At 37.3% G+C, this 27,658-nt stretch overlaps 1 protein-coding gene across 1 annotated transcript in view; it reads left to right on the forward strand.

The window, feature by feature from the left end:
• The window catches only part of mboat2b (membrane bound O-acyltransferase domain containing 2b), a 91,518-nt gene that overhangs the window by 55,868 nt on the left and 7,992 nt on the right, over positions 1-27,658 (forward strand). The window contains exons 4-12 of the mRNA XM_051645264.1: positions 15,387-15,482; positions 15,585-15,640; positions 21,042-21,096; positions 21,387-21,570; positions 22,770-22,962; positions 24,493-24,596; positions 24,704-24,768; positions 25,273-25,405; positions 25,904-26,055. Of these exons, the coding sequence (XP_051501224.1) occupies positions 15,387-15,482; positions 15,585-15,640; positions 21,042-21,096; positions 21,387-21,570; positions 22,770-22,962; positions 24,493-24,596; positions 24,704-24,768; positions 25,273-25,405; positions 25,904-26,055 (1,038 nt within the window). The remainder of the gene's footprint in view (positions 1-15,386; positions 15,483-15,584; positions 15,641-21,041; positions 21,097-21,386; positions 21,571-22,769; positions 22,963-24,492; positions 24,597-24,703; positions 24,769-25,272; positions 25,406-25,903; positions 26,056-27,658) is intronic.

Raw genomic sequence — 27,658 nt, forward strand, 5'->3', positions numbered from 1 at the left:
ATTTTATTTGAAATATTTATTTATACGCTTGAATGCAAGATGAGTCATCAGTATTTTTGGTCAGTTTTCCCAAGAGAAAACAGACTGTAAATTTGAAATGTGTATATCTGTCAAGAACTTATTTTGTCAACTTTTAGGAGTGCACAAGCATAGATGGCATCAGAGTTAACAGACATGGACTAAAAGCCCCCAAACTAAAAAAAAAATCAGCTCTTTAATACATCTTCCTGGTTTTATTGTGCACAATTCATCAGTGCATGGCATTAAAAAAAAAAACCTTCCAACCACCTTGGAGACAACTTTTCACTGTATTATCAATTCATACTGGATAAATTCAAATCTCGCTCTACTTCCTCTTTCCCTAGGAAATACGTCACATTATGAAAATAAAATGGGTTAAATTGTCATATCAACTAGATGTCGACCTATATAGTGGATTTTGCAGATTCCGATACCTATGGTGATATGAGGCCGATAACCAATTAATCGGCTGATTGGTTTTTTATTTTATTTTAGAATTTCTTATTCTTTCCTTACTATGATGGGCAGAGACGTAGAGGCTACAAGAAAATGAATAAAATCCCAGATGCAATTTATTGTTCAACCAAAATCCAAATAATAACCAGAAAATATTAGGATTTTGTGAATAACACAGGACTTTTACAAATATATACAAGCTCGAAACACACAGGGGACTCTTATTTTGAAATGACGAAATTATGTAAAAACTGTCGACAACTGTCAGCATACAGGTGCATCTCAATAAATTAGAATGTCGTGGAAAAGTTCATTTATTTCAGTAATTCAACTCAAATTGTGAAACTCGTGTATTAAATAAATTCAATGCACACAGACTGAAGTAGTTTAAGTCTTTGGTTCATTTAATTGTGATGATTTTGGCTCACATTTAACAAAAACCCACCAATTCACTATCTCAAAAAATTAGAATACATCATAAGACCAATAAAAAAAACATTTTTAGTGAATTGTTGGCCTTCTGGAAAGTATGTTCATTTACTGTATATGTACTCAATACTTGGTAGGGGCTCCTTTTGCTTTAATTACTGCCTCAATTCGGCGTGGCATGGAGGTGATCAGTTTGTGGCACTGCTGAGGTGGTATGGAAGCCCAGGTTTCTTTGACAGTGGCCTTCAGCTCATCTGCATTTTTTGGTCTCTTGTTTCTCATTTTCCTCTTGACAATACCCCATAGATTCTCTATGGGGTTCAGGTCTGGTGAGTTTGCTGGCCAGTCAAGCACACCAACACCATGGTCATTTAACCAACTTTTGGTGCTTTTGGCAGTGTGGGCAGGTGCCAAATCCTGCTGGAAAATGAAATCAGCATCTTTAAAAAGCTGGTCAGCAGAAGGAAGCATGAAGTGCTCCAAAATTTCTTGGTAAACGGGTGCAGTGACTTTGGTTTTCAAAAAACACAATGGACCAACACCAGCAGATGACATTGCACCCCAAATCATCACAGACTGTGGAAACTTAACACTGGACTTCAAGCAACTTGGGCTATGAGCTTCTCCACCCTTCCTCCAGACTCTAGGACCTTGGTTTCCAAATGAAATACAAAACTTGCTCTCATCTGAAAAGAGGACTTTGGAACACTGGGCAACAGTCCAGTTCTTCTTCTCCTTAGCCCAGGTAAGACGCCTCTGACGTTGTCCGTGGTTCAGGAGTGGCTTAACAAAAGGAATACGACAACTGTAGCCAAATTCCTTGACATGTCTGTGTGTGGTGGCTCTTGATGCTTTGACCCCAGCCTCAGTCCATTCCTTGTGAAGTTCACCCAAATTCTTGAATCGATTTTGCTTGACAATCGTAAGGCTGCGGTTCTCTCGGTTGGTTGTGCATCTTTTTCTTCCACACTTTTTCCTTCCACTCAACTTTCTGTTAACATGCTTGGATACAGCACTCTGTGAACAGCCAGCTTCTTTGGCAATGAATGTTTGTGGCTTACCCTCCTTGTGAAGGGTGTCAATGACTGTCTTCTGGACAACTGTCAGATCAGCAGTCTTCCCCATGATTGTGTAGCCTAGTGAACCAAACTGAGAGACCATTTTGAAGGCTCAGGAAACCTTTGCAGGTGTTTTGAGTTGATTAGCTGATTGGCATGTCACCATATTCTAATTTTTTGAGATAGTGAATTGGTGGGTTTTTGTTAAATGTGAGCCAAAATCATCACAATTAAATGAACCAAAGACTTAAACTACTTCAGTCTGTGTGCATTGAATTTATTTAATACACGAGTTTCACAATTTGAGTTGAATTACTGAAATAAATGAACTTTTCCACGACATTCTAATTTATTGAGATGCACCTGTAGATGTTTGCAAATAAACGATAGTTCCAAAAAGTAACTATCGGCACAGATTATTTGGTAAAACTGATTTATCGGTCTACCTCTATTATTAACCCTTCAGGTACAGGCAGGGGTGTAAAAAGTACTCAGAAATTATACTCGGCCCTATTATGCTTTTATGCCCTATTTTACCTTTCCTTTAGTGTGTAATATAGCTGTTTGTGAATGTAAAAGGTCTGCAAAGTTACAAAGCAGAAAGTCCACACCAAAGGGAGTAACTCTCTCCCACAGAAAACACTGCTCCTGAACTGCCTGAAACGCCTGGTTTACAGTCCAGCCATTACTTCCGTGACTAAGCTATGTCATTATGTAACACATTTGCATAATGCCCACCTAAGGGCTACTTTAAGCTGAAACTCGGTTATGGTAAGGGGCGTTACATTTCTGACACACGCTCTGAAACATTTCTAACAGACTGGGCCAGCTGACCAATCAGAACAGACTGGGCTTTTCGGAAAGGGAGGCTTTAAAGAGACAGGAGCTAAAACAGAGCGTTTCAGACAGAGGGTGAAAAGAGGTGCTGCAGCAATGTATAGTATGAGAAAAATTATGTGTTTTTTGAACATTAAAGCATATAAACCTATTCTAGTAGACCCCCAAAATAAAATTATTAAACTGTAAATGAGCTTAAAATGGGCTCTTTAAGTGAAAGTTCTAAATCTTTCACTTTACAAGTATCTAGCCAAACAAATACTTGAGTAAAAGTAAAAATGTATTCACATTAAATTGTACTTAAGTATTAAAAAAGTAAAAAGTAACTTTTGTTCTAGCTAGAATGAAATCAAGAGAGGAGATTGTTTGAGAGAGGATGTTGTTAAATTTGATTGGTTTGCTAAGTCGCCTTTTTACTGTCTTTGATGACTGTCATATTTAACCGTCAGTGGCATTCACAACCTGGTCAAAGTATCATGTTACAATAACACAATTTTTATAAAATGATTTTTATGTGGCCTGTTTATGTGTTTCCTGGTGAAATGAACACTAGAAGCTCTACAACAATGACTTTTATTCACTTTCCCACAAACCACGATCAAAACAGCAGATTAACAGTTCATAAATATTTACTTTTCACCCTGTTCCTCACACAATGCAATCTTATGACATCTAAACACTTTTACTATAGCAGATGACTCATTTTTATGTTTGCATCACATAACCAACTCCATTTATAAGCTTGTTTATGTGTGATCTAATTTCGTGGTAGCTCAACTGATAGAGTGTTGCATATGCGATACAAAAGAATGGGGTATGAGTCCTGAAGAGCACACGAATCCACACGTGAGCCCAAAGTGTCATAGAAACACCACAGAATGATGTGGTTGCTTCAGAAATTGTGTTTTTCATGTCACATTTGCTTTTTATGACACTATCCGTTAGGTTTAGGTTTAAGGTTTAGGGTAGGGAGGTCAGTTTTGTTAATTTAAATCTCGATAAAACATTAATCTTAAAAACCTCATCTGTTTTCATTTCCCTTTGGAACTGCCTTCAGATGTAATGAACCACATAATTTTATTTTGCAAAAATGTTGCCACAGTCACGCAATGTTCGTTGCATGGGAGAGGGCCTCACAAATTGTGATGTCAGAGCACCCAGCCTTTTGAGACATAGAGAAAGGTAATAAAAAGGCGTTTAAAATAAAGTTTTGGACAAAAACCATCAGTGTTTCTTACTTCATGCTCATATTTTTGAATGAATGTTTCACATTCAGTCTGGCGGTCACATACGGTCTAGTTGCACAAATATTTCAACATATCCGGAGCTTAAATCAGATCCAAAATTCCGCCTCTGCAGATGGTCGGAATTTAACACAGCCACATTGCGACACTCAATTTGAAATGACATCTGTCGGATGCAGTGAAAAGGCAGCTTCAGTCCAGTAAGATAAAAGAAAATTATCGGCAAAAATGTAGTGAATACTTTTCAAGTTTAAATAAAATTGCAAGGATTAAAAAGTACTATTTTTTCTTTGGAAATGTACTTAAGTAAAAGTGCAAGTATTCTGTTTAAATTGCACTTGAGTAAAGTCCAAATCCCCAAAAATAATACTTAAGTATTTTTACTCAATTACTTTACACCTCTGGGTACAGGATTGCTTAAATTGCAGTGCTTTCAATTGGATTTGCAACCCTATGTTTTTTGTGTTTGGAAAGAAGCCATTTTGTCCTTATCTTCCCGAGTACGGTGAAAGAAGTTTTCCTCTCTCTTAGAGTCAGTTTCTTCTGATGAAAGTGTTTAAAACTAACCCAGAGATAATTATAATGAGAAAGAGATCATTCCCTTCACCAACTGACCATCAGTCACTGTCTTCCTCACGGCTGTAATAAAATCTTCCATTATTCTCCTGCTGCCGTCTCCAACCAACTGCCAAAAACTTTTTACCAGGAGTTAAATATAAAACTGCCTCCATGTCCTGCCAAATGGACCTTTAGGGACATTTAGTTTCAAATAGGGTGATATCACTGTCTTAGGAAGATTCAGGGGCAGTTGAGGTCAACAATTCTTTTGATTGGTTGTGTCCTTTTGAAAAACATGCGGTGGTTGCAACTGTTCTATTTTTGGGCTACTTTAGAATGCATTTTTTTTGCATTCTAAAGTAGAATGAAAATCTCCCCAATTTGGAATGCCCAATTCCCAATGTGCTCTAAGTCCTCGTGGTGGCATTGTGACTCGCCTCAATCCAGGTGGTGGAGGACGAATCTCAATTGCCTCCATGTCTGAGACCGTCAATCCATGCATCTTATCACGTGGCTTGTTCAGTGCGTTACTGCAGAGACATAGCACATGTGGAGGCTTCACGCTATTCTCCGCGCCATCCACACACAACTCACCACGCGCTCCACCGAGAGCGAACCACATTATAGCGACCATGAGGAGGTTACCCCATGTGACTCTACCCTCCCTAGCTACCGGACTAATTTGGTTGCTTAGGAGACCTGGCTGGAGTCACTCAGCACTCCCTGAATTCGAACTCGGCCCCCACTTTAGAATGACTTTAAAAATGATAGTTGTAGACAATAGCAGCCTGTGTGGAAACATTGCTTTATGGGTCATTCGAGGAGACGAGGGAGACAGTTTTGTAGTCCTGCATATCACACTCTCGGATTGTTGAATGGAAAGCACTCACACTACACACACACACACACACACACACACATTAACTATCTTTATACTTGCACCTGCAGTCTTTAGGACATGAGCTGAATGTGTCATAATTATAGTGTGTTGGTGTGTGTGTTCTGTGAATCGGAGACTGGGAGCTTCTGTTTTGTCCCTTCAAGGTTAATCAACTTTTCTGTACCTCTGTCAGGGAGATTAATAGGGGCAGCAGGAGTATTTTTCATTTACTGAATATATCTTGCTTTTTAAAATCAGGCATGTCTAGTCGACAACAGACTAACAGACCTTTTCTTGTCTTGTTACTGTTTGGTGTAAATAATGCAACAGATGCAAAAAAAAAAAAAAAAAAAAAGGATTGTAAATTGAAATGTATTTATATAGACAGACAGGAAGAGACTGTCTGACCAACATTTGAAGGGACCAACCATAGTTTTGTTTTTATTATGCTACTTTTTGAATGGACTGTGGGTAGCCCACGGTCATGTACAGTCAGCAAAATAAATCCCAACAAAATGAATCCTGACATGGTGATCAGTACACCAGTGTGAATTGAAAGGGTCTTGTATCACCTTCAAGGAGTTTATTTTGCGATTAATGACCGATTGACCATGCATTTATCCTTATTACATGGCTACTTGCCAAATAAATAAATGAAAATGAAATGTTGTTAAATTATTTATTATGTGATTAGGGCTGGGTATTGATACAGATTTCCTGATTCAATTCCAATTCACAAGCTCTAGCTTTGATTCGATTCAATTCTGCTCTGGTTCTTTTGGGTATATTTCAGTTATAATGTCCATTTTGCTTACATATGACAGAAATTTTTTTCTTTAAGGCATGAAAATTTTAATTTTATACATTTTAGTTTAGTAACAAATATTAGTTTATCATTATTTTGGTCAGATTTTAGCTTTGAAAAATTTCGTATATTCAATCAATAAATATTATGTCTTGAAATTGCATATATATATATATATACTGTATATACTCACTGAGCACTTTATTAGGAACACTTGTACACCTACTTATTCATGCGATTATCTAATCAGCCGGTCATGTGGCAGCAGTGCAATGCATAAAATCACGCAGATACGGGTCAGGAGCTTCAGTTAAAGTTCACATCAACCATCAGAATGGGGAAATAAATGTGTTCTCAGTGATTTCGACCGTGGCATGATTGTTGGTGCCAGACATGCTAGTTTGAGTATTTCTGTAACTGCTGATCTCCTGAGATTTTCACACAAAAACGTCTCTAGAGTTTACTCAGAATGGTGCCAAAAACAAAAAAAACATTGGTTACTGTGGAAGGAAGCGCCTTGTTGATGAGAGAGGTCAACGGAGAATGGCCACAAGTCGAACAAGTGTTAAAATAGGACTGTCTCTTTAAAGGTGCAGTATGTAAGATTCAGAAACCCTTGTTATTAATGACACCTGTGGCTGTTAAGTGATCTGCAGCCTGAAGCTCATGATCGCACGCACTCCGTAGGGAACAAAACAAAGAGACTGAACGTGATTCACTGGCTTTATGGTGACAGATGATTGTTTTACTACAGACTTTGAGACTGCATATTATATTTGACTCTCCAGTGCTGGAACAGGGCTAAAACAAAGTGTGGATATAGGTCTGGCTATGCGAGACTGTAGTTTGAAGTAATCACTTTTCTTTGCATGATACATTGACTGCATTTATCCGATAGCCTATGTCGGTGTTAGCTAGCTAGCCAATCAATAGCTGTTAGCTAAATTTGGTGGATGATGACAGTAGCTGTTTATAAAATAGACTGTACAATATAAATATGTTGACACAATTCAGTATTGATGTGATTCCATCACAACTGTCATTTCATGATATATCGATGCGCTATTGTTTTATAATAATAGAATGTATAAATTTTCTGTATAACCAAGTTACGTTACACTAATGAATGGAGCTTTTTGCATTATCTTGAACATTGTCTAGCATTCATTTAATGTATTATTGTAGTTTACCTTGCTGAATAATTACAGATTAACATTATGTCAGTTACTGTGAATCAGCATACCTGACTTTTATTATAAAGAGAAGATCGTTGAAATTATTGGAAAGTTACGAAGCAAGGTAGCCTGCAATTCGTCAGCGTTAGCAGGCAAGGTCAAGTTAGCTAAAATTACACAGATCAATCCTTATGGCACTATATTTCACATGTTTGCAGTTATGTAAGCTTACCTGTCCAATAAGAAGAATGCCAATTCAGTGTCGGTTTTGATCCCTAAAACCGCACGAATGTCCCTCCAGGAATCAAATACCCTGCTGATGTTCACTCTAGTTTTCGCTCGACCATGATCACGTTCCCGCTCAGCCAGATGGGAATGTTTTTTTTTTTTATTTGGCTTACTCGAAGTTTGTGTAGGAGTTGGTGTTGTGCTGGGAGCCGGACGTTTGCTGGATTCCATCTCTAAGTATAACGTTACCTAGTGTTGCAGTTTGTTGTCGCTGTTGAATAGCGGAAGCACTGAGGCAAGGCTCTCGGGAGCGCGCATAAACGTCACATCCATTGGATTTTCCCGGCAAAAGCGACCCGCTCCCTTCGCATGAAAATCAGTCTACAGGCTTTAATAGGCAACCTAGGAAGTCCGGGAAAGGCTCATTTTTTAAGTTGCGTTACAAGCCGTTCACACATTGGCAAAAAAAGGTGAATATTACATGAAAAAAGTTACATATTGCACCTTTAAGAATAACGGCTGTTCAGTGAGTGTTTCACCAAACTGTTTTGGTTGAGCGCTGTTGGGCCTCGTACTCTGATATGAGACAAAGACAAACCTATATACAGTCATAAAGCCTGACTGAGGCCTACATACAGCCTGATAACAAGTCCAAAACAGACTACAGATCCCATGAAGCCTTGCTCACTTTCCACCTATGTGTGAAATTCTGAAGGATCAAACTTTCAACTCCTATTGGATGAGGCGCACGACAGAACGCGCCCCTCAACCATGACATCATCGGGAGGACAAAAACCTCGGAGATTTTCTGGGTGTTGCTTCCAGTGACAGTATATGCCACGCCCAGAAAGATCTCCCAGGTGTAGCCTCGTTGCCCAAGGCAGTAACGTACGTACCTGAAACTTTGGATATACGAGTTGAGATTTCTCCGTGTTCCACCGAGCACGCTAACGGATCCGAAGGAGATCGCCAAGCAATCCGCGTCTTCACCCTTTTGCCTGCAGAAGTGAAGAAAGAAGATTTCTCTTCCTTCTTCAACCATATCGACTTCGCTGTTTTCTCCGCCAACCCGCCGAGAATCAGCTGCCATACCGCCTGCCGACAGAGCGAGGAAACTGCCTCCCGTCATCACCCAAGCTTCGAGGAATCAAGTCGGAGTCAAATGATGGACGAACACACATTCTACCCACATCCTCATGCAACTCAAGTAGAGATAGATTATTATAGTGTGTTATTCTTGTGTATCAAGGCTATTGCTCGTACAGTTTATGGACCACTGAGTCCGCTCATTGCTGCTAATAATACTCAAAGTATTACTGTAATTTACTGTTACCACGAATGAGATTTGCTGTGTTGTCGTCCAACCACGTTGGACTGTTGTGTATTTCCACCATCGCGGGTGAGACTGGCACACTGAGTTTATCCATTAAAGAACCAACAACTGTGGCTGACGGATTACGAGTCGTTCACCGTGTCTCTGAGTGATAAACTAACAGTTGCTTTCTCAACCACGATCGCTAAAACCGGCTTCGGTTACCCTGTTCTCTCTTTCTCGTACTAACTGCACACACACACAACCCCTCACTGACATACCCACACACATTTGGCGAGTAGATAACTTGACAGTAAAGCTCAGCTTTGTCCCTAAGTTATCGTACCAGCGGACACATGCATTAAACGGGCAGATGCCATTAACCAGTCTCTCTGCCCACATTCGCATGACATACTCTCCACGAGAGCCACGCCACCATTTTGTGCCCTCCTTCCCTCCTTACACACACACACACACACATATACATACTTTCCTCTCATGTATTATAGGCTTATTTGTTACCATATCTAATCATGTTACTGTTTAGTTTGTAGTTGAAAGTTGGAAGTTTATTGACTGCATTGTATTGATTATTAATTGATATTACTGCATTAATAAACTTTGTTATACTTTAAAGAGAAGTGTTTTGGTATTGTTCTGCATGCAACTGTGCCAAGGGCTGGCAGGAGATGTCAGTGCTCGGATTCAAGCCTTCATTGTTTTCCTTTTGAATGTCGATGTTCTCCAGACGTCGACTTTCCTAAGAGAACAATCCTATAGTGAGTCTGCTATACTGTCTGGTTATTAGTCCCTGATTCCAGGGTGGTGCCCTGGCGATATGAATCCTTATTAATATTCTATTGATTTTGATAATTAATAATTATCTTTGATGATTGTTGATTTGAAAGATCAATAAGCAAGTGTTAATTCTAATCAGTGTTCTATTGATTTTAATAATTAATAATTATTTTTGATCATTAATAGTCTATTGAATTTGATAATTGATGGTTATCTTTGATAATAATTAATATACTATTGAATTTGATAATTGATGGTTATCTTTGATGATTGTTGATTTAAAGGATTAAAAAGCTAACACTGATTCTAATCAATGTTCTATTGATTTTAATAATTAATTATTATCTTTGATAATTCAAACGAGTCAAACCAAACTCTTACTTCCAACACGCAGTGAAAGGATCTCGGTGCTGAACTTCTTCCCCACTATACTACTCAATCTCGGGTGAGTGAAATCTGAAAATTTACCAGCCAGTGGCTAATCAGACATTTAAGTCGCATAGAGCAAAATTTGGTCACGTACGTGAATGATTTATTCTCAATGTAGAGGGTTGCTTATATAGTAAAAGATCAGTCTTGGGATTTTGAGAATTGATATCGGGATTGTATAAATGAAGACCAAGACTGATCTGAAAATATATATTTTTACCCAGCCTTATACAAAGAAACCGCAGTGTGATATGAGAGAAATTAAACTAGCACAGCTATGTAGGAAATCGGCTGCCTTGAAAATTTATCAGTTACACAGTTTAGCGGTCATTATACAAACATACTGACTGAGCAAGCACACACTGCTTTTCCGACAGTTAGTGATAATGAAACACCTCTGTGACACCAACATTTTACCTGTATGTATGTGTTTGGGAATATGAATATGCATTTTCCCACCCTTTACAGTTCCAATTTCCACAGTTTTCTTTTTCTGCAGCATAAAAAATAGAGAATAGATAACTGTTCATTTTTGTAGACAATGGCCTATCTTCATTCATACACACACACACACACACACACACACACACGCACGTTGGTGCATCTAGCCTTATGAGGACTCTCCATAGACATAATGATTTTTATACTGTACAAACTATAGATTCTATCCCCTAACCCTAACCCTACCCCTAAACCTAACTCTCACAAAAAACTTTCTGCATCTTACATTTTCAAAAAAACATCATTTAGTATGTTGTTTTTTTTTAAGTGATTTGAATTATGGGGACACTAGAAATGTCCTCATAAACCACATTTATAGCATAATACCCTTGTAATTACCAGTTTGTAACCTAAAAAAATGTCCTTGTAAACCACCCAAACCTGCCTACACACACACACACACACACACACACACACACACACACACTGCTGTTCAGCTTATGCAGATCAAAATGCATCATAGACACGGAGAGTCCATTTCAGCAAACATCACTGAGCTCTTTATTATGCCGTTTGTTCTTGTTTCTGGGTTCTAATCTGTTACTGTGCAGCACCATTAATGTAAATGAATTGCACCAGGCCCTAATAATATCAAAGCTCTTATACAGGGTTCGTACAAGGTGCTTGAAGTGCTTGAAGTACTTGAATTTGGCTTTTTCAAATTTAAGTCCTGGAAAACCCTTGAAAATAGCAATTTCTAGCAAAAGGTGCTTAAAAAGTTCTTGAATTATAGAAAATCTTAAAACACGTTGCTTAAATAATTTAATAAATGAAATGTATTTATTTATTCTCGGAAAAACACAACGACAGACCACTAGACCACTGCTGAAGCAGGCAGCGCATAGACGGCACCTGGTCACATGGCACCTGTTAATTTTGGCAGAGCTGTTCAGAATGGGCCAATCACAATCAAGTGTTACTGGAGAATTTAAAAATGTGTATATATATATATATATATATATATATATATATATATATATATATAATATAATTATAGATACTGCTGTTGCAGATTTAACAAGTATAAATCCTTGCAACTATCAGTTTTAATTACAATTTACTCTCCAGAGTGAAATAATTATATGAGATGTAAAACGTTTTGAATGATTTGAATGCAGATCAATGGAGGATTCAGTTTTGTGAGCCGTCTAGTGCCACCTTCTGTAAAGAAAGCTTTGTGTCTCACAAAATAGGTTATTTCTGACAACATTTGAGTCAATATCAAAATATGTTGACAAACATGTCCCTTGACTTTTTTTAGTCATGAAAAAGCTTTCAAATAGCGAAAACATTTTTTTTATATAATTTTATAACCTAACCTTTAATGATATGAAATGGCTTGACACTGTTTTGCAAATTTTTTGGAAAATATATTTGAAATTGTTAATTGCCTGAAAAAAATCCTTGTTCCCTTCATCTGGTACACCACTTCTATGACATGTAAAGTTATTTGTGTATTTATTTTGTACTTATTTTTAATAAAAGCATTAGTGCAAGGCCGAAAAAGTGTGCAAAAAAGCTAAACAAAATTATTATTAATAATTGTAATAATTTAAAAAGAATGTTTGTCCCTTGATTTCATGTTATTGGTTTTATCAATGTTAAAACCTTTTTTTTTTTTTTTTTTTTAAATACAAACAGTTGTAGAAAATAATTTTTAAGGTTTAATTTCAGAGGCTGCTTAAATATGCATATAGTGATTTTTCCCAGCATGTTAAAAAGTTATCCACATTTTAACTAATATTTTCACACAAAAATATTTGGTGTTGAACACTCAAAATGTGGTGGTGTAACCCATTTAACCCTCGTTAGTGTTAACTTAATGTTAACTTGCTTTGTTCGTGAAACAGAATGAAATAATAAAAGAAAGAACAACAGCCAAGATGTCCTTTATGAATAAAAATTAATGTCAACATGTTACAAAATGTTTACCCTCAGTGTTTATTGGCAAAATCTGAACTAAATGGAAAATTTCAATATTTTGTAAGTTGGAAAGTCAAAATTTTTTGAGAATGACCCATTTGCAATTTCGTTCAGTTCCTCACATAAATCTGTTGTGTGACTTTAGAAAACATGGACAGCACATGAGTCATATGGACTACTGTTTACGGACCCAGTTATTCACTTTTGTTGGAAAGCATTGCGTGTTTTAAGGGAGCACACTACAATTGCTCATCAGTTTCATCACGAATGAACCAAGAATTGTTACTAGGAGAATATGTAGTTAAAGATGCTCATTGTTGTACATATAATAAATGGTGTTTTATAAAAATAAATTAGCTGAATGGTTAAAATATTTTTATTTAAAATTAACAAAAATAATTTGTTTTAATGACATCTCGAACATAGTCCTTGAAAACAAATAAAAATGTGCTTGAAAAGTCCTTGAAAGTCCTTGAATTTAACTTTGAAGCATCTGTACGAACCCTGTCTTATAGAACTACAAATTTATTTGTATCACATAAAAAAATAGTCATGTTTCTATTTAACTATTAACCATTTCATCATGGTACGTTTACACGACAACAATATACTAAACGTTGTACGAAGTTTTTCCTTTGCATTTTTGAAAAGATTTGCGTACAGACAACGTTGTCAAAACGATCCCCGTTCACACGGATCTGCGAAAACTACTAAAAGCGCTGTATTTTGCATGCCAGGCCAGTAGGTGCCGATGTCACTTTGTAAAGAAACATTACGCGCCTGTGCACATAAGCATTCTTCCACAGAGCGGTGAATACAAACAATGAAGATGACGAAAGCATCGAGCAATTTTGTCTGGACGGATGATGAGGTTGCTTTATTACTATTACTTTGCTGGAGAAGTGTCAATAAACTCAAAATCTTGAGCAGCACAAACATAGTCCTGTAGTCCGCCATTGTAGTTTTGAATGTCTCGCGCGTTGTTTTGAAGTACTCGCGCACATGCCTATAGACTGAACTCTCAAGATTATTCAACTAAACTCTGCTCATTTTTACCATCACTTCGTCTCCTGCCTTCCTCCTGTTGACTCTTGGGCTGGTAGGAGAGTAAGTTAAAATAAGCTGTTGATGTTGACTGGTTTTGGATATCAGACAGAACTCTGATATATGGATATCTTCTGACGGAGAGAGAGGTCTTGTGTACACTGGATCTAACATGCATTTTCACTGCCTCATGTTTTCATATTCTAAGCATATCATTGAATACTGTACATGGCATCACATATCGGTCTATAGGCTATATACATAAGCGGTGGGTGAATGAATTGCAGGGTAAAGGTACATCAAATAAAATTATGTAAATAAATAAATAACATTTAAAATACAAATACATTTTTCCCATCTGAATCCATACATTAATTTCAAGATTTTCAAATTGCAGGTTCTGCGTACTGTACAATGTACACTCGATACAAAACACTCAAAATGAATAAATTGTTGATTATCGTTATTTGCACAGACACCAGTATTCATATTGATAATTATACATCTCAAATTGATGTCTATCAATCCATCATTCTTTATATAACACGTAATACGCGTGCGCATGACGTTATCGTTTTGTATGTTTACACGGAGACGATAACGGCATCGTTTTCAAAAACTTGCACTTTGAAACCCGTTTTCAAAAGTTTGCGTTTTCAGGCCCCAAAACGCCATTGTCGTATAAAGGAACAGCCAAAACGCATACAAAGTTTTCTGTTTTTAGTTGAAAACGTCGTGTAAACGCCCCTCAGATTTGAATAATTATGCTTGCCTTTGTAAAAATCACTGCTCAGTGCAAGGGTGTTATGGGTGATTGCCCGGTTGCTAGGATGTTCAAAGTGGTTGGTAGGATGTTGCTTTGCTATTGCTTCGGAATTCTAAGTGGTTCATAGGGTGTTGCTATGGGGTTGCTAGACTGTTCTAAGTGGTTGGTCAGGTGTTTCATTGCAGTTGCTAGGGTGTTCTAGGTGGTTAATGGGGTGTTGCTAGGCGGTTACTAGGGTGTTCTGAGTGGTTGGTAGGTGGTTGCTTAGTTGGTCAAAAAAGCAAAAAAAGCCCACCCCTAAGTCTCCATTATATTCTGTCTGAGATTTGTCTTGGGTCCCTCCTGTAAGGGAATTATTTGCCGGTTTTATCATCCACTAGGCAAAAGTTGTTGGTGTGATCATTTAGAAATAAAATAGCATCGCTCTCCTCAACAAGTAGCACAATTTGAGGTATCGTTCATGTTCACAGCTTAAATGGTGCAGGACAAGTTACATGCTGAAGTTTATTATTGTAAAGATATTGGTTTGTTCAAATCCCAAACCCTAGTATGAGCAATTGTAATAGTGAGTGCAATTGATTACAAATAGTGACAGTAACCATTAATGGTCCAGCCATTTTGATTAAATATTGATAACTAATGAAAACTATTTATATATTTGTTGAATAAGCCATTCATTACCATGTTGAAGTGCTGTGCTTGGCATCTGTATATCTCTTTGAAACGTGCTTGATCAGGGTCACGTGAACATAACAGATCCTAATTATACATTATCCTTAACGTTGAGTAGTCATTAAAAAAACCGACTGACTAGTCGAAATGAAAATTGAAAATTGGTAGTTTTGCACACCCCTAATAATAACTACATTAATGCATTTGAAATTTCTTGAAAAGTAAATATGCTCTTTGGTCCACTTTGCAGATACTGTTTGGTTGTTGCTCTGGGTTATCTTAGCTTCTGCCAAATCACACGTGTTTACGTCTTTGATTATGGAATGTACTCTGCCGATTTCACAGGGTAAGTGTTTTTTCCTTGCATTATTACTGGATTGTATTGTTATTGTTCGGATGTTGTTGTCCTCTACCTACATCTGTCTTTTTTTTTATATCTCCCTGACAGACCCATGATGGTCATCACACAGAAGATAACCAGTGTGGCTTTTGAGATCCATGATGGTGAGGAGTGTGTTTGTGTGTTTGTTTTCAAGCAGGTTTCCCAAACAATCCCCTCATTGTCCTTTGGTCATCCAAACACTCCAAAAAAAAAAAACCCTCACAGCATTGGTTGAGCCAGGATTGCCATGTCGAGTTTGTTGGGATGCTTAAGTGGCAAATATGTAAAGTTCTTTGTTAAATCAACCCACAAATTACTTACTTATAGTTGAAAATATCTAAAAATGATGCACTTAAGCTTTAAGGCTTAGAATATATGCTAACAGAAATGATACTGGAAAATGGCGCTTGCTGTTGTGATTGTCAAATGTGCTGCTGAAGGGCCCGAGAAATTAATTACAGAAATGGACGGCAGAGGAATGAAATGAAAGCAACTGAAAACAAGCCTCCCACCTCCTCTCCACCCCTCTTTTGTTCCACAGGGTGACAAATAACCTTGATGATGTGTGTGTGGTCCCCACACTACACTTCTTAATATTACCATTATCACTAATGAATTTCCTTTTCTGCTCAGTTTAGCTGCTGTCCTGCAAGCCTTTGTTAAAGAGATGCTTCAGAACCAAGCAGAATCCCTGTATGCGTTTGTCCTCTCTACTTTAACATCAGTGGATGTCTAGTGTAAGAATTGGGCTGGGTGATATGATGTTGTGTACCATGTGATGGTAGAAATGTTTTAAACAGTACAGATTTTGCTGTAGTAGATATATTTGCGCAGCTATCAAAGAACTGCTTTATGTTATTTACATGTCAGAGCGACAAAGAAACATGAAGTAATGCAGAAATACAGAGTGGAACATGTCCCCAACAAATTCAGACGAGACAGAACTTATTACTAAGGTTTTGTTAGGCACAATATAAGGCAGAGAATTTTTTTGTTTTTTGTTTCTGAGCAATGTCACAACATTAAAATTCTCTCATCATTTACTCACCCTCATACCATCCCAGAACACAAACAAAGATTTTTAGAAGAATATTTCAGCTCTGTAGGTCCATACAATGCAAGTGAATGGTGGCCAGAACTTTGAAGGTCCAAAAAGCACATAAAGGCAGCATAAAAGTGCAAATCCATATCTTCAGAAGAGATAAGATAGGTGTGGGTAAGAAATAGATCAATATTTAAGTCCTTTTTAACTATAAATTTTCCTCCCTGCAAGGAAGGTGGTGATATGCACAAAGAATGTAAATCATCAAAAACAAAAGAAGAAGAAAGTGAAAGTGGAGATTTACATTAAGAAAGGACTTAAATATTGGTTTCTCACCCACACCCATCATATCGCTTCTGAAGATATGAAGGCAGCATAATTACTTTTATGCTGCCATTATGTGCTTTTTGGACCTCCGAAGTTCTGGCCACAATTCACTTGCATTGAATGGACCTACAGAGCTGAGATATTCTTCTAAAAATCTTCGTTTGTGTTCAGAGGGAGAAAGTCATACACATCTGGGATGGCATGAGGGTAAGTAAATGATGTAAGAATTTTCATTTTTGGGTGAACTATCCCTTTAATATAGAATAAAATTGATGCTTATGAGCAATGTTCAGAGTTTATAGTCCGAACGTTGCGTTTTATTAAATTAGTTGTATGCGTACCTTATTGCTTCATCATAACATCATATAAGGTTTTGGTCACACCGCCCACCTCTTTCTAAGAGTAAAATCAAGATTTCTGCTAGGACTTATGTAAAGTGGTTTCACTCGCCCATTGCTATAAATAAACTGTCATTAATATTCCCAATGGTCCGTAAGACACTAAAGGTACAAAGTCTCCCATAAAGGTCCTTGTTGACCTTCATCACTAGCTGTCGGACGTGGTGCTTTTCTGTGGGTGTAGTGGGTGCTGTGGCTTGTCTCTCGACTGCATCTGCTGCTGGCTGCGTCGGTCATAAACTCTAATGAAAACATATTAAGTAGCTCATTTTGTTATGTGCAAAAGGGTGGCAATAAAACAACAAGAAATTATTCAAGCCACTTATCCTGGGTTGCCTCACCTTGTCTTATCATGCAGGAAGACAAAGCACTAAAGTAGAAGAGTCTCGCAATTCGACCGCATGAACTCTGAGCCAAGTCAATTTACAGCACCTATCTTTCCTCTCTAATAACCTCTGTAAATCAGGCACAGGCCGGGTGGAGTTGGACAAAAAACACTTCTCACTAGTTCGAGCTTTGTGGGTTTCTACACTGAAAGATTTGTCATTAAATTGTATGTGATCGTGATACAATTTACCGACATAACATCTATACTGTACAGTGGCAAGAAAATGTATGTGAACCCTTTGGAATTTGCTGAGTTTCTGCTATAATTGCTCTTAGAATGTGATCTCATCTTCACAAGTCACAAGTATAGACAAAGCACATTGTGCTTAAGCTAACAACACACAAACAATTATAATCTGTCATGTCTTTACTGAACACATACCATTTAACATTAACAATGCTGTGGAAAAGTAAGTGAATCCATATCTATAGATGACAAAAAAGCTCATTAGAGTCAGGAGTTGGCAAACCTGGCATCTAATTTATAAAATGAGATTGGAGGTGTGGGTTAGAGCTACTTTGATTTATAAAAATCACTCAAACATTTTGAGTTTGCAGTTCACAAGAAGCATCTGTTGACATAGACCATTTCCAAAAAAAAAGAGATTTCAGAAGATTTACGATCAAGAATTGTTGCTTTCCATAAAGCTGAAAAGGGTTAAAAAGTTATCTTGAAGAGCTTAGATATTCAGCTGTCCACAGTTAGACAAATTTTCTATAAATGGAGATGATTTAGTACTGTGGCTACTCTCCCTTGAAGTGGCCATCCAGCCAAGATGACTCAAAGGGCACACTGCAGAATGCTCAAATAGGTAAAAAATAATCCTAGAGTGACAGCTCAAAACTTGAAGGAATGACTGGAACTGGTTAACATTTCTGTTCATGACTCTACTATACATTAAACAGGCATGGTGTCCATGGCAGGACACCACGAAGGAAGCTGCTGTTTTCCAACAAAAACATAGCTGCGTGCCTGAAGTTTGCCAAAGACCACCTTGACACTTCACAACTCTACTGGAAAAATGTTTTGTGGACTGATGAAACTAAGGTTGAATTGTTTGGGAAGGACACGCAGCACTACGTATGGCAGAAAAAGGGCACCACATACCAACATAAAAACATTGTCATCCCAGTGAAGTAAGGTGGAGGGAGCATTATGATTTGTGGCTGCTTTTTGCTTCGAGGCCTGGACCGCTTGCCATCATCAAGGGAAAAATTAATTCCAAGGTTTATCAAGATATCCTACAGGATAATGTTTGGGTGCTTGTGCGCCTGCTGAAGCTCAGTAGAAGATGGGTGATGCAGCAGTACAATGACCCTAAACAATGAAGTAAATCCACTACAGAATGTCTGCAAAAAAAGAAAATCCACCTTTTGGAGTGGTCCAGTCAGAGCCCAGACCTTGACCCAATAGAGATGCTGTGGAGTGACCTCGAGAGCCGTTTACACCAGATATCCTAAATAAGTTGAAGCGGTTCTGTAAGGAAGAATGGCCCAAAATTCCTTCTGAATTTTGTGCAGGTCTAATCCGCAGCTACCAGAAACACTTGGTTGAGGTTATTGCTGCCAAATGAGGATCGGCAAGTTATTAAATCCTATGGTTCACTTACTTTTTCCACAGCACTGTGAATGTTTAATGGCATGTGTTATATAAAGACATAAAATATTATAATTGTTTGTGTGTTGTTAGCTTAAGCATGTTGTTTGTCTATACTTGTGACTTTGATGAAAATTAGATCACATTTTATGACCAATTAATGCAGAAAACCAGCTAATTCCAAAGGCTTCACATACTTTTTCTTGCCATTGTATGTAGATGATATGTAATGTCTGCCTATCACCTCCCATTTCCCTCTTTCAATTCAACTTCTCACTCAAATTGTTACACTGATAGGATCATTTTTCATTTGTAATGGAAAAATGTATTAAGGAATGTTCCAGCGTCAATAGAACTCAAGCTCAGTTGACAGCATTTGTGGCATAATGTTTATTACCACAGAAAATAATTTTGATTTGTCACTTGTTTATTTAAAGCTGCAATATGTAACAATTTTCATGTAATATTTGCCCTTTTTTGCCAATGTGTGAATGGATTGTAACACAACTTAAAAAATTATCCCTTCCCAGACTTCCTAGGTTAACTATTAAAGCCTGTAGACTGATTTTCGTGCAAAGGGAGCAGGTTGCTTTTGCCGGGAAAATCTAAAGGATGTGACGTTAATGCACGCTCCCGAGAGCCTTGCCTCAGTGCTTCTCTTCCGCTATTCAACAGCGACAACAAACTGCAACACTAGGTAACATTATCTTAGAGATGGAATCCAGCAAACGTCCGGCTCCCAGCCCAACACCGACTCCTACACAAACTCTGAGTAAGCCAAAAAAAAAAACATTTATCTACTGAATCCCATCTGGCTAAGCGGGAACATGATTGTGGTCGAACGATAACTAGAGTGAACATCGGCAGGGCATTTGATTCCTGGAGTGACCTTTGTTCGGTTTTGGGTCTATGTACGTTACGCCATTGTTTTGGTCGATGCTCGCTCGTGTCCATATGGAGTATGTGCACGATCACAAGCAACAGGTAGCTGGCTGCAGTTCACTTAATAGCCACAGATGTCATTAATAACAAGGGTTTCTGAATCTTACATACTGTACCTTTAAAAAAAATACTAAACATTTGGTTACAGTAAGACACTTAAAATGAAAGTGAATGGGGCCAGTCCATAAACACTATAATACACATTGTTTCAAAAGTATAGCCACAAGATGTAAACATTATTTGGGTTTATATGATTTGTGTGATATAATCTCTGTTCTACATGATTTTAGTGTGAAAAAAATTGCTTAGAAGAGTTACTGGTGTTGCATCACCATGGCAACAAAGTTGTAATATTAGAATTTTGCACAGATAAAGTTAGTAAGCGATGTTTATCACACTAAAATCATGTTAACATGTAAAATATTTATGACTTGTGACTATACTTCTGAAACCATGTGTATTTTAACGTTTATGGACTGGCCCCATTTACATTGGCATTGTAAACTTTACTGTTACCGCCAGTAGTTAAAAAAAAAAAAAAATTTTTAAGACAAAATTTTTTTTGTGGTAATCTGCATTATGCCACAAATGCTTTCAATTAATCTTAACATGTATTGAACCCTGTAACATTCCTTTAAATTAGAATGATACAAAAAATAAAAGCATTTTCACAAGTGGTCTCAGACTTTAGACCCCACTGTATCTCTGCCATCCGGAAATCATGTGCTACATTTTCACCAGAGGAAGAGAGAGATGAAAGATAGATCAACACTGGTTATGGATTTAATGTTTGGAAAGTGATATATTAATAATTTTTACTTTGTTAACAGGTATGGCAAGAAAGGAAGAGCAGCTCAATAAGAGTCAAAAACTGTTGGCAATAAGGTACAGTGTGCAGACCAGAAAGAGGTTTTAAAATGAAATTATATAGTCAAGGCACTAAGTCATATGGATCATTCTGGATATTAAAATTCTACATATAATCTCTTATTTAAGGTGTATGGTTGTGATGTCAAACAATAGTTCATTATACAATTTGCACACATTTATAGATTTCAGTTTTGCCTTTTGACCTTGTGTCAACTACAACCTTTTATTTTTATAATTTTTACTAGATGTGACTTACCAAACGCACTTTTAAAATCAATGCCACTTTTCCTCTGTGTTTCACCCAGGCGGATGCCCAGTTTATTGGAGTACTTCAGTTATAACTGTAATTTCATGGGCATTTTGGCTGGTCCCACCTGTTCCTATAACGATTACATTGCCTTCATTGAGGGCACCCCCTGTCGTCACAGAGACCAAGAGACCAAGGGAAAAGTGAATGGCAAGAGCAGGCTGAACGACCCTTCACCAGATGTTCGTTTCTGTTTTTAGGACTTCAGATTATACACCAAGTCACGTCTCAAGTTACACAAAAGCTGAGAAGTCACATGCAATGTCATACATTATCTTGATTTGATTCAAAATGATATAATCTTGTCCTCTAGATCTAAATCTACTCTGTAAATGGTCTTCAAATGTAGATCTTGAATTTGAAAACGATGAAAATGTATCATACATGAGACCATACTAGCACAGAGTGTACATTTAGGGCACATAATAGTTGCACAGAATGATGTATGAAATTGAGCATAGACTGCCACCATTTTCCACTGTTAAATTTAAAAGACTAAATATTGTCATGTTAAATGACACCAAATGTCTTGAGCATCATTTTGTTCCTCTGAATTTTATCAAGCTGTTTTATCATGTTTGTCATTTTCAACAAGATTTATTATTTTTTTTTTTTAATAGTCACCCAAAAATGAAAATGTTGTTATCTTTTGCTCACCCTAATCATTTGTTCCAAACATGTATGACTTTCTTTCTTCCATGAAACATAAATAGAAATGTTAGACAGAATGTGACAGCCTCAGTCCCCATTCTACGGAGCCCCTTAGAGGACAGGGTGGGAATTTATTTTTTCTGAAATAGTTTTGCATGCCCTAGCAATATGTTTTGCATTCCCTCGCAATAAATTTACCATGGGTTTACTATAGTAACCATATTTTAACCTTGATATTCATAGTAAAATCATAGTAATACAGGAAAATGAAAACTATGGTAATAAAAATAAAAATTTTGTGGTTATTATGGTTTTAACAACATAGTAAAACTATAGTAACCACAAGAATTACCATGGTTAATCTATACTAAAACCATGGTTATATGGATACAGTATACTGTATTAAAACCATGGTTTCCGCCAAAAAAAAAAAAAAAAACACTTTTTTTCAGAATTTGTCCTCTTGTGTTTCACGGAAGAAAGTCACATGAGTTTTGAATGACATGAGAGTGAGTAAATAATGACAAAATTTTGCTTTTTTGGGTAAACTATCCCTCAAAGACAAAAAAAAATCTGAAACTTTAGTAATAGTGTCTAAAAGTATTTGCAGATTTCTCATCATGATCTACTGCACCGTATACTCCTTTTGGTTCCAGTTACTTGAATTATATATAATTGACTTGTTCCAAGCTCATACGAGTTTGTGCATTTCTGTCTCTGTTTATTACAGACTGAGGTCATCCGAAAGCTGTCCACCTGCTTCTTCTCTCTTCTGGTCTTCCTCTCCGTCTGTAAAGTCTTTCCTGTGGAGCGCAACATTGATGATGATTTTATTGCCACCACGCCCTTCTATGCTCAGGTGGTCTACCTGTATTTGTCCATGCTGACCACCCGGCCTAAATACTACTTTGTTTGGACTCTGGGTGCGTGGACTTCCTGCCTCTCCTTCTCTTTCCATCTGGCGAGCTTTTTTTCTCCTTTACTTTTTTTTTTTTAATCGTTGTTTAAAGATATTGGGGAGGATTCACTTAGAATAAATTGTGACCGCCCATAGAGCCATTTATGTGCATGTGCTGTTGTGATGTTTTAGCACACGATTCACCAAAGAAATTATCGGTTCTTTGTGGAGTATGCAGAAGTCTACCTTGATCTGTCATACTTTACTGTGACTGTACAGAATCAGTCCACCACTGTGATTCAGACATCCGCATCAGAGCTTTAAAGTGCAGAAAGAGTGCTCAACTGCACTGCGTGTCTGTATATATGCTCGGTTAAAGCTCTTCTCCATCATATGATGAATTACTACTGCCATGAGTACTAGAAAATGTGCACAAACATCTCTTTTTAATCAATCTCAGTTTAAACTGGATTGTGGGTGGTAGGTTTTTGAGCTGAAATACCATGCGCAAAAGTAGAGCAACTGTTTAGTGAATTTGACACATTATTTTGCCTCATTTCATCCTCTCTTCTTCTCTCAATTCTTACATTGGATATTATGTTCTAATTTATTTTTCTGTGTCCATTAGATTATTTTCCTGTTTCCAAGTTGTCCTTTCTGTCCTACTTATGTGTGTCTGATGAACCGTACTGGACATAATGATTTTATCAGTCACATGCTATAGTTTTTCTTTCATTATCATTTATGCTTCACCTCAGGTGTGATTAATTACACATTAGGGCACATCATCCATCATCTGTTGTAAGGACTGCTTGTGCAAACCATTTGAATTGGGATCAACATCTTACACAACACTTGGTCCTACTGGCTTGTATTTTAGTGCCCCCATCAGACCAAAGATGAAAATGTTTTGCAATGACACCTCAACTCAAATTTTTGTGCAATAACGCATAATGACAGAGTAGGAACAGAATACCTCTATTGATAATACCTATATCACACACATACTTAAAAAATAAATAAAAAATTTAAATAAAACTACATCTAGCACTCATCATCTCATTTCCCTAAATGCCCGCCTACATAGTTTAAAATTAACCATTTGATGCATGATGTCCAAAATGGACAGACCTTTAAAAGCCATTTTTAAACATTTTGTGTGTGACGTTACACCCAAACCACGATAGGTGATTACATTTGACCCCTAATGCAATGGACAGATAACTCTCAAAAGAAATAATTTGGGGGTAAAATATTTGGAAGGCATGACAATATTCTTGTTTTTACATAAAAAGAAGCATGACATTTTCCCTCTTTGTGATTTTAATCATTCACGCTGCGCATCAAAGGGTTAAAGTAATTGGCTTTGTTGAATTTGACAAATATCAGCTTTCTTCAATGTAACCTTATTTCACCCTGTATAAAGGTGGAAACAAACTTGAGGCTATGTATTCTACATTTCATAACATTAATGAATAATGAAGTGTGGTGACAAAAATCATGACTTATCTGAGAATACTATATTGATACTGTGAACTTGCTGTGATTTTAATAGCTGATGCCATCAACAACGCGGCAGGATTTGGCTTTAATGGCTATGACAGTGAAGGCTTGCCACGATGGGATCTCATTTCTAACCTGAGAATCATGAATATAGAGGTCAGTTAAGCTACTATTCAATTTTGAATTAATGTATCAGAATTGTCATAATCAGTCAAGGCAACTTATTTTATATTATTTTTCATATTTGTACATTTTTTGTTTAGTTTGCAACCAGTTTTAAAGTGTTCCTGGATAACTGGAATATCCAAACAGCACATTGGCTAAAAAGGTAAGAACAGGAAGTGGATGGATCATGCTATCATTGTGCACCGAATTGTAGTTACCTTTCATTCATCTACCTTCATAACTACACACATGCTTGTGTAAAATAATGCCTGACTTAGATTGTATGTAGAATATCACCACAGACCTCAGTAATCTGAAAAATGTGAGACAGTGCCATCTACTGGTGCTGAAGGCCAATCAGATGTTTCACAATTATATTGTGATTGTCACAAATTAAAGGGATAGATCACCCAAAAATGCTAATTCTGTCATGATTTACCTTACGATGTTCCAAACACATATGACTATGTTTTTCATGGTAAGGATACTAAGGTTCAAATTTTCCATGCTAACATGATTATTACATTCTGCTTCCTCAGACAGCACTAAGTTGTATTATCAGTATGGGAAGTTAATTTTGTAAGGCGTTAGTGAATGACTGCACACTGTATAGGACTAATAAAATGTTTTATTTTGTGTGACACTAACTGTATGTTACCTTGTGCAGGGTGTGTTATGAGCGTTGTCCATATAACCCCACAGCTGCCACCTTCCTGCTGTCAGCCATGTGGCATGGGGCTTACCCAGGCTACTACCTTACCTTTCTCACCGGCATCGTTATCACTCTTGCAGCCAGAGCTGTGAGTGCCATCACATTCTACCAAACATAAAGCACATTTCAGAAGGGATATTCATTTCACTAAAATGTGATGTAGCCTAGCTGTTTACTTCAGTTTTGTAGCAAAAGGAGAGATATAAAATAACTGTAATGCAGGGTATGTGTTTGTAATTGGTTTCGGTTCACTAGGTGAAACAAAAGGAGAGAAGGACCGAGGCAAAGTGTAACTCTAAATGCTCAGTAGGTTCACTAGCACGAGTGGCTTTTAAGTGGCTTTTTATAATAGATTCCGGTGTTAAACAGTGCTATGCTGTAGGCCTATTATTTAGTGTGAGTGACATGTGTCTTTTAGCAGCAGACTAGAGAGGTGAAAAGGAGGACAGAGAATGAGATTAACAAATTAAGCCATTACTTATTAAATCTGCTGGCTCTCACCATAATTTTAAATGCATGGTTAATGGTAATACATTAGTGCTTGTCTTGTAAAACTCTTAATTTAGAGTTTCCCTTTCTTCCTCAGGTGAGGCACAATGTAAGGCCATACTTCTTGGGTTCACCAACTCACAAGTTTGTGTATGATGTCATCACATGGGCAGCTACACAGATTGCAATTTGTTACACAGTGGTACCCTTTGTGCTGCTTTCTGTGGGCCCCTCACTCAAGTTCTACAGGTGGGTAGAAACAAACAAGAAAAAAATACTTAAGATGTCAATAAAATGTTTATATTTTTTCCACTGATAATGTTAATTAAGGGTTATTGCACTTAAAACGGCTGTAATTTACTTTAACATGACCATTTTCAACCCTCTCTCTGACTCTAAACGGGACAATTTTTTGCTACTTTGCCTTAACTATGAAAGCACTCTTGGTAGGGTTGGAAACCGAGAACCGGTTCTTGTCCATTTTTTTAAAAATACCAGTATGATTTGAAGTATACAAATCTCTGTGGAACAATAATGGCCGATTCCCAATCTGTGGGCATTTCAAATTCGGGATGGGCATATTTAAACTATCCATTGAAAGTAGGGAATCACAATGTAGTAGGCAAATCCTGTAAAGCGGTTGAGAAACGCCCATCCCTGTTTGAAAACGGATACTGATTGGGAAATACCCAGTTTTGTTCTAGAGAGAGACTTTCGGTTTCATTAACAGTTAGCAGAACGAAAACTTCTAAAATACTCTGACATTGGGTGCTTCTCATTTCTTAAAATTGTGCATCCTCATTTCCTCGCTCCTCCGTCCTCGAGCTCGTGACCCGGAAACCAATCAAAGTCCGCCGTCATGAAGGAAGTGTCAATTAACTAAATGCACCATGAGGAGGTGAGGACCAGGACCGAGAAAGCTTCTCTAGGACGCTTGAGCGAGTAAGCACCAGAGCATCCTATGTGGAAGACTTTTTGGTCAAAGAGTAAGCGTGTAAATACTCCTCCCCCTTCACATCTGACACAACAGTTTTAATTCAAGTTTTACCTTTGTGGTTTAAATAAACCATAATTGTCACAAACTTTAACAGTGCATCTTAAATTATTAGGTTTTAATATAAAAAAATAAATACAAAAATAACATTTCATCAACATAATGGAAAGCACTGCGATGTAATGCAGCTGTGCAGAGATGGCGTTCTGAAGTGAGCAGGACATTCCATTTTACAAAAACATCTTCCTTCGATTCCTCTCCGCATTTCCTTTCCTTGGATCCTTTTCTCGTTTCCTAAGAGAGCGGAGCTAGGAAACGAGGAAAGGAAGCACGGAAAGGAAACGAGGATACACAATTTTAGAAATGAGAAGCACCCAGTGTTACCTGCCTTGGCGGCAATTTTGCGGCAGTGCTGCCCTCTACTGAATGTACTGAATGGTACTAAATGCTATCACATTTCGTTTTCATTTTCATTTTATTTTTTTATTCGATATATAGTTAGGAAAATTATTGTATTGCATTTATGTCTCTAAAAAGTATGCAAACCTTTTACAATAATTGTTTGAAATGTATTTCTGATTTGTTATATCTGCTTTGTAGAAACTTGAAATTCTCTCATCATTTGGAAACAATAAGAATTGCATCTCTTATTTCCAAATAATTCTTTCCTTAAAAGTACTAAAAGAGTTGTTACTGGAATCTTTACTGGAATCGATACTGGAACCGGAATTGTTAAGAGGAATCGGAACCGGAATCATTAAATTCCTTATGGTTTCATCCCTAACCCTTGGCTAAGATAAGCTTGTCTGTAAACATGTGAAATGAGAAACAACACTTGCTTACAGGTTGTGGGGTTTG

Source organism: Myxocyprinus asiaticus, chromosome 19 (assembly GCF_019703515.2).
Source record: "Myxocyprinus asiaticus isolate MX2 ecotype Aquarium Trade chromosome 19, UBuf_Myxa_2, whole genome shotgun sequence".
Lineage (NCBI taxonomy): Eukaryota > Metazoa > Chordata > Actinopteri > Cypriniformes > Catostomidae > Myxocyprinus > Myxocyprinus asiaticus.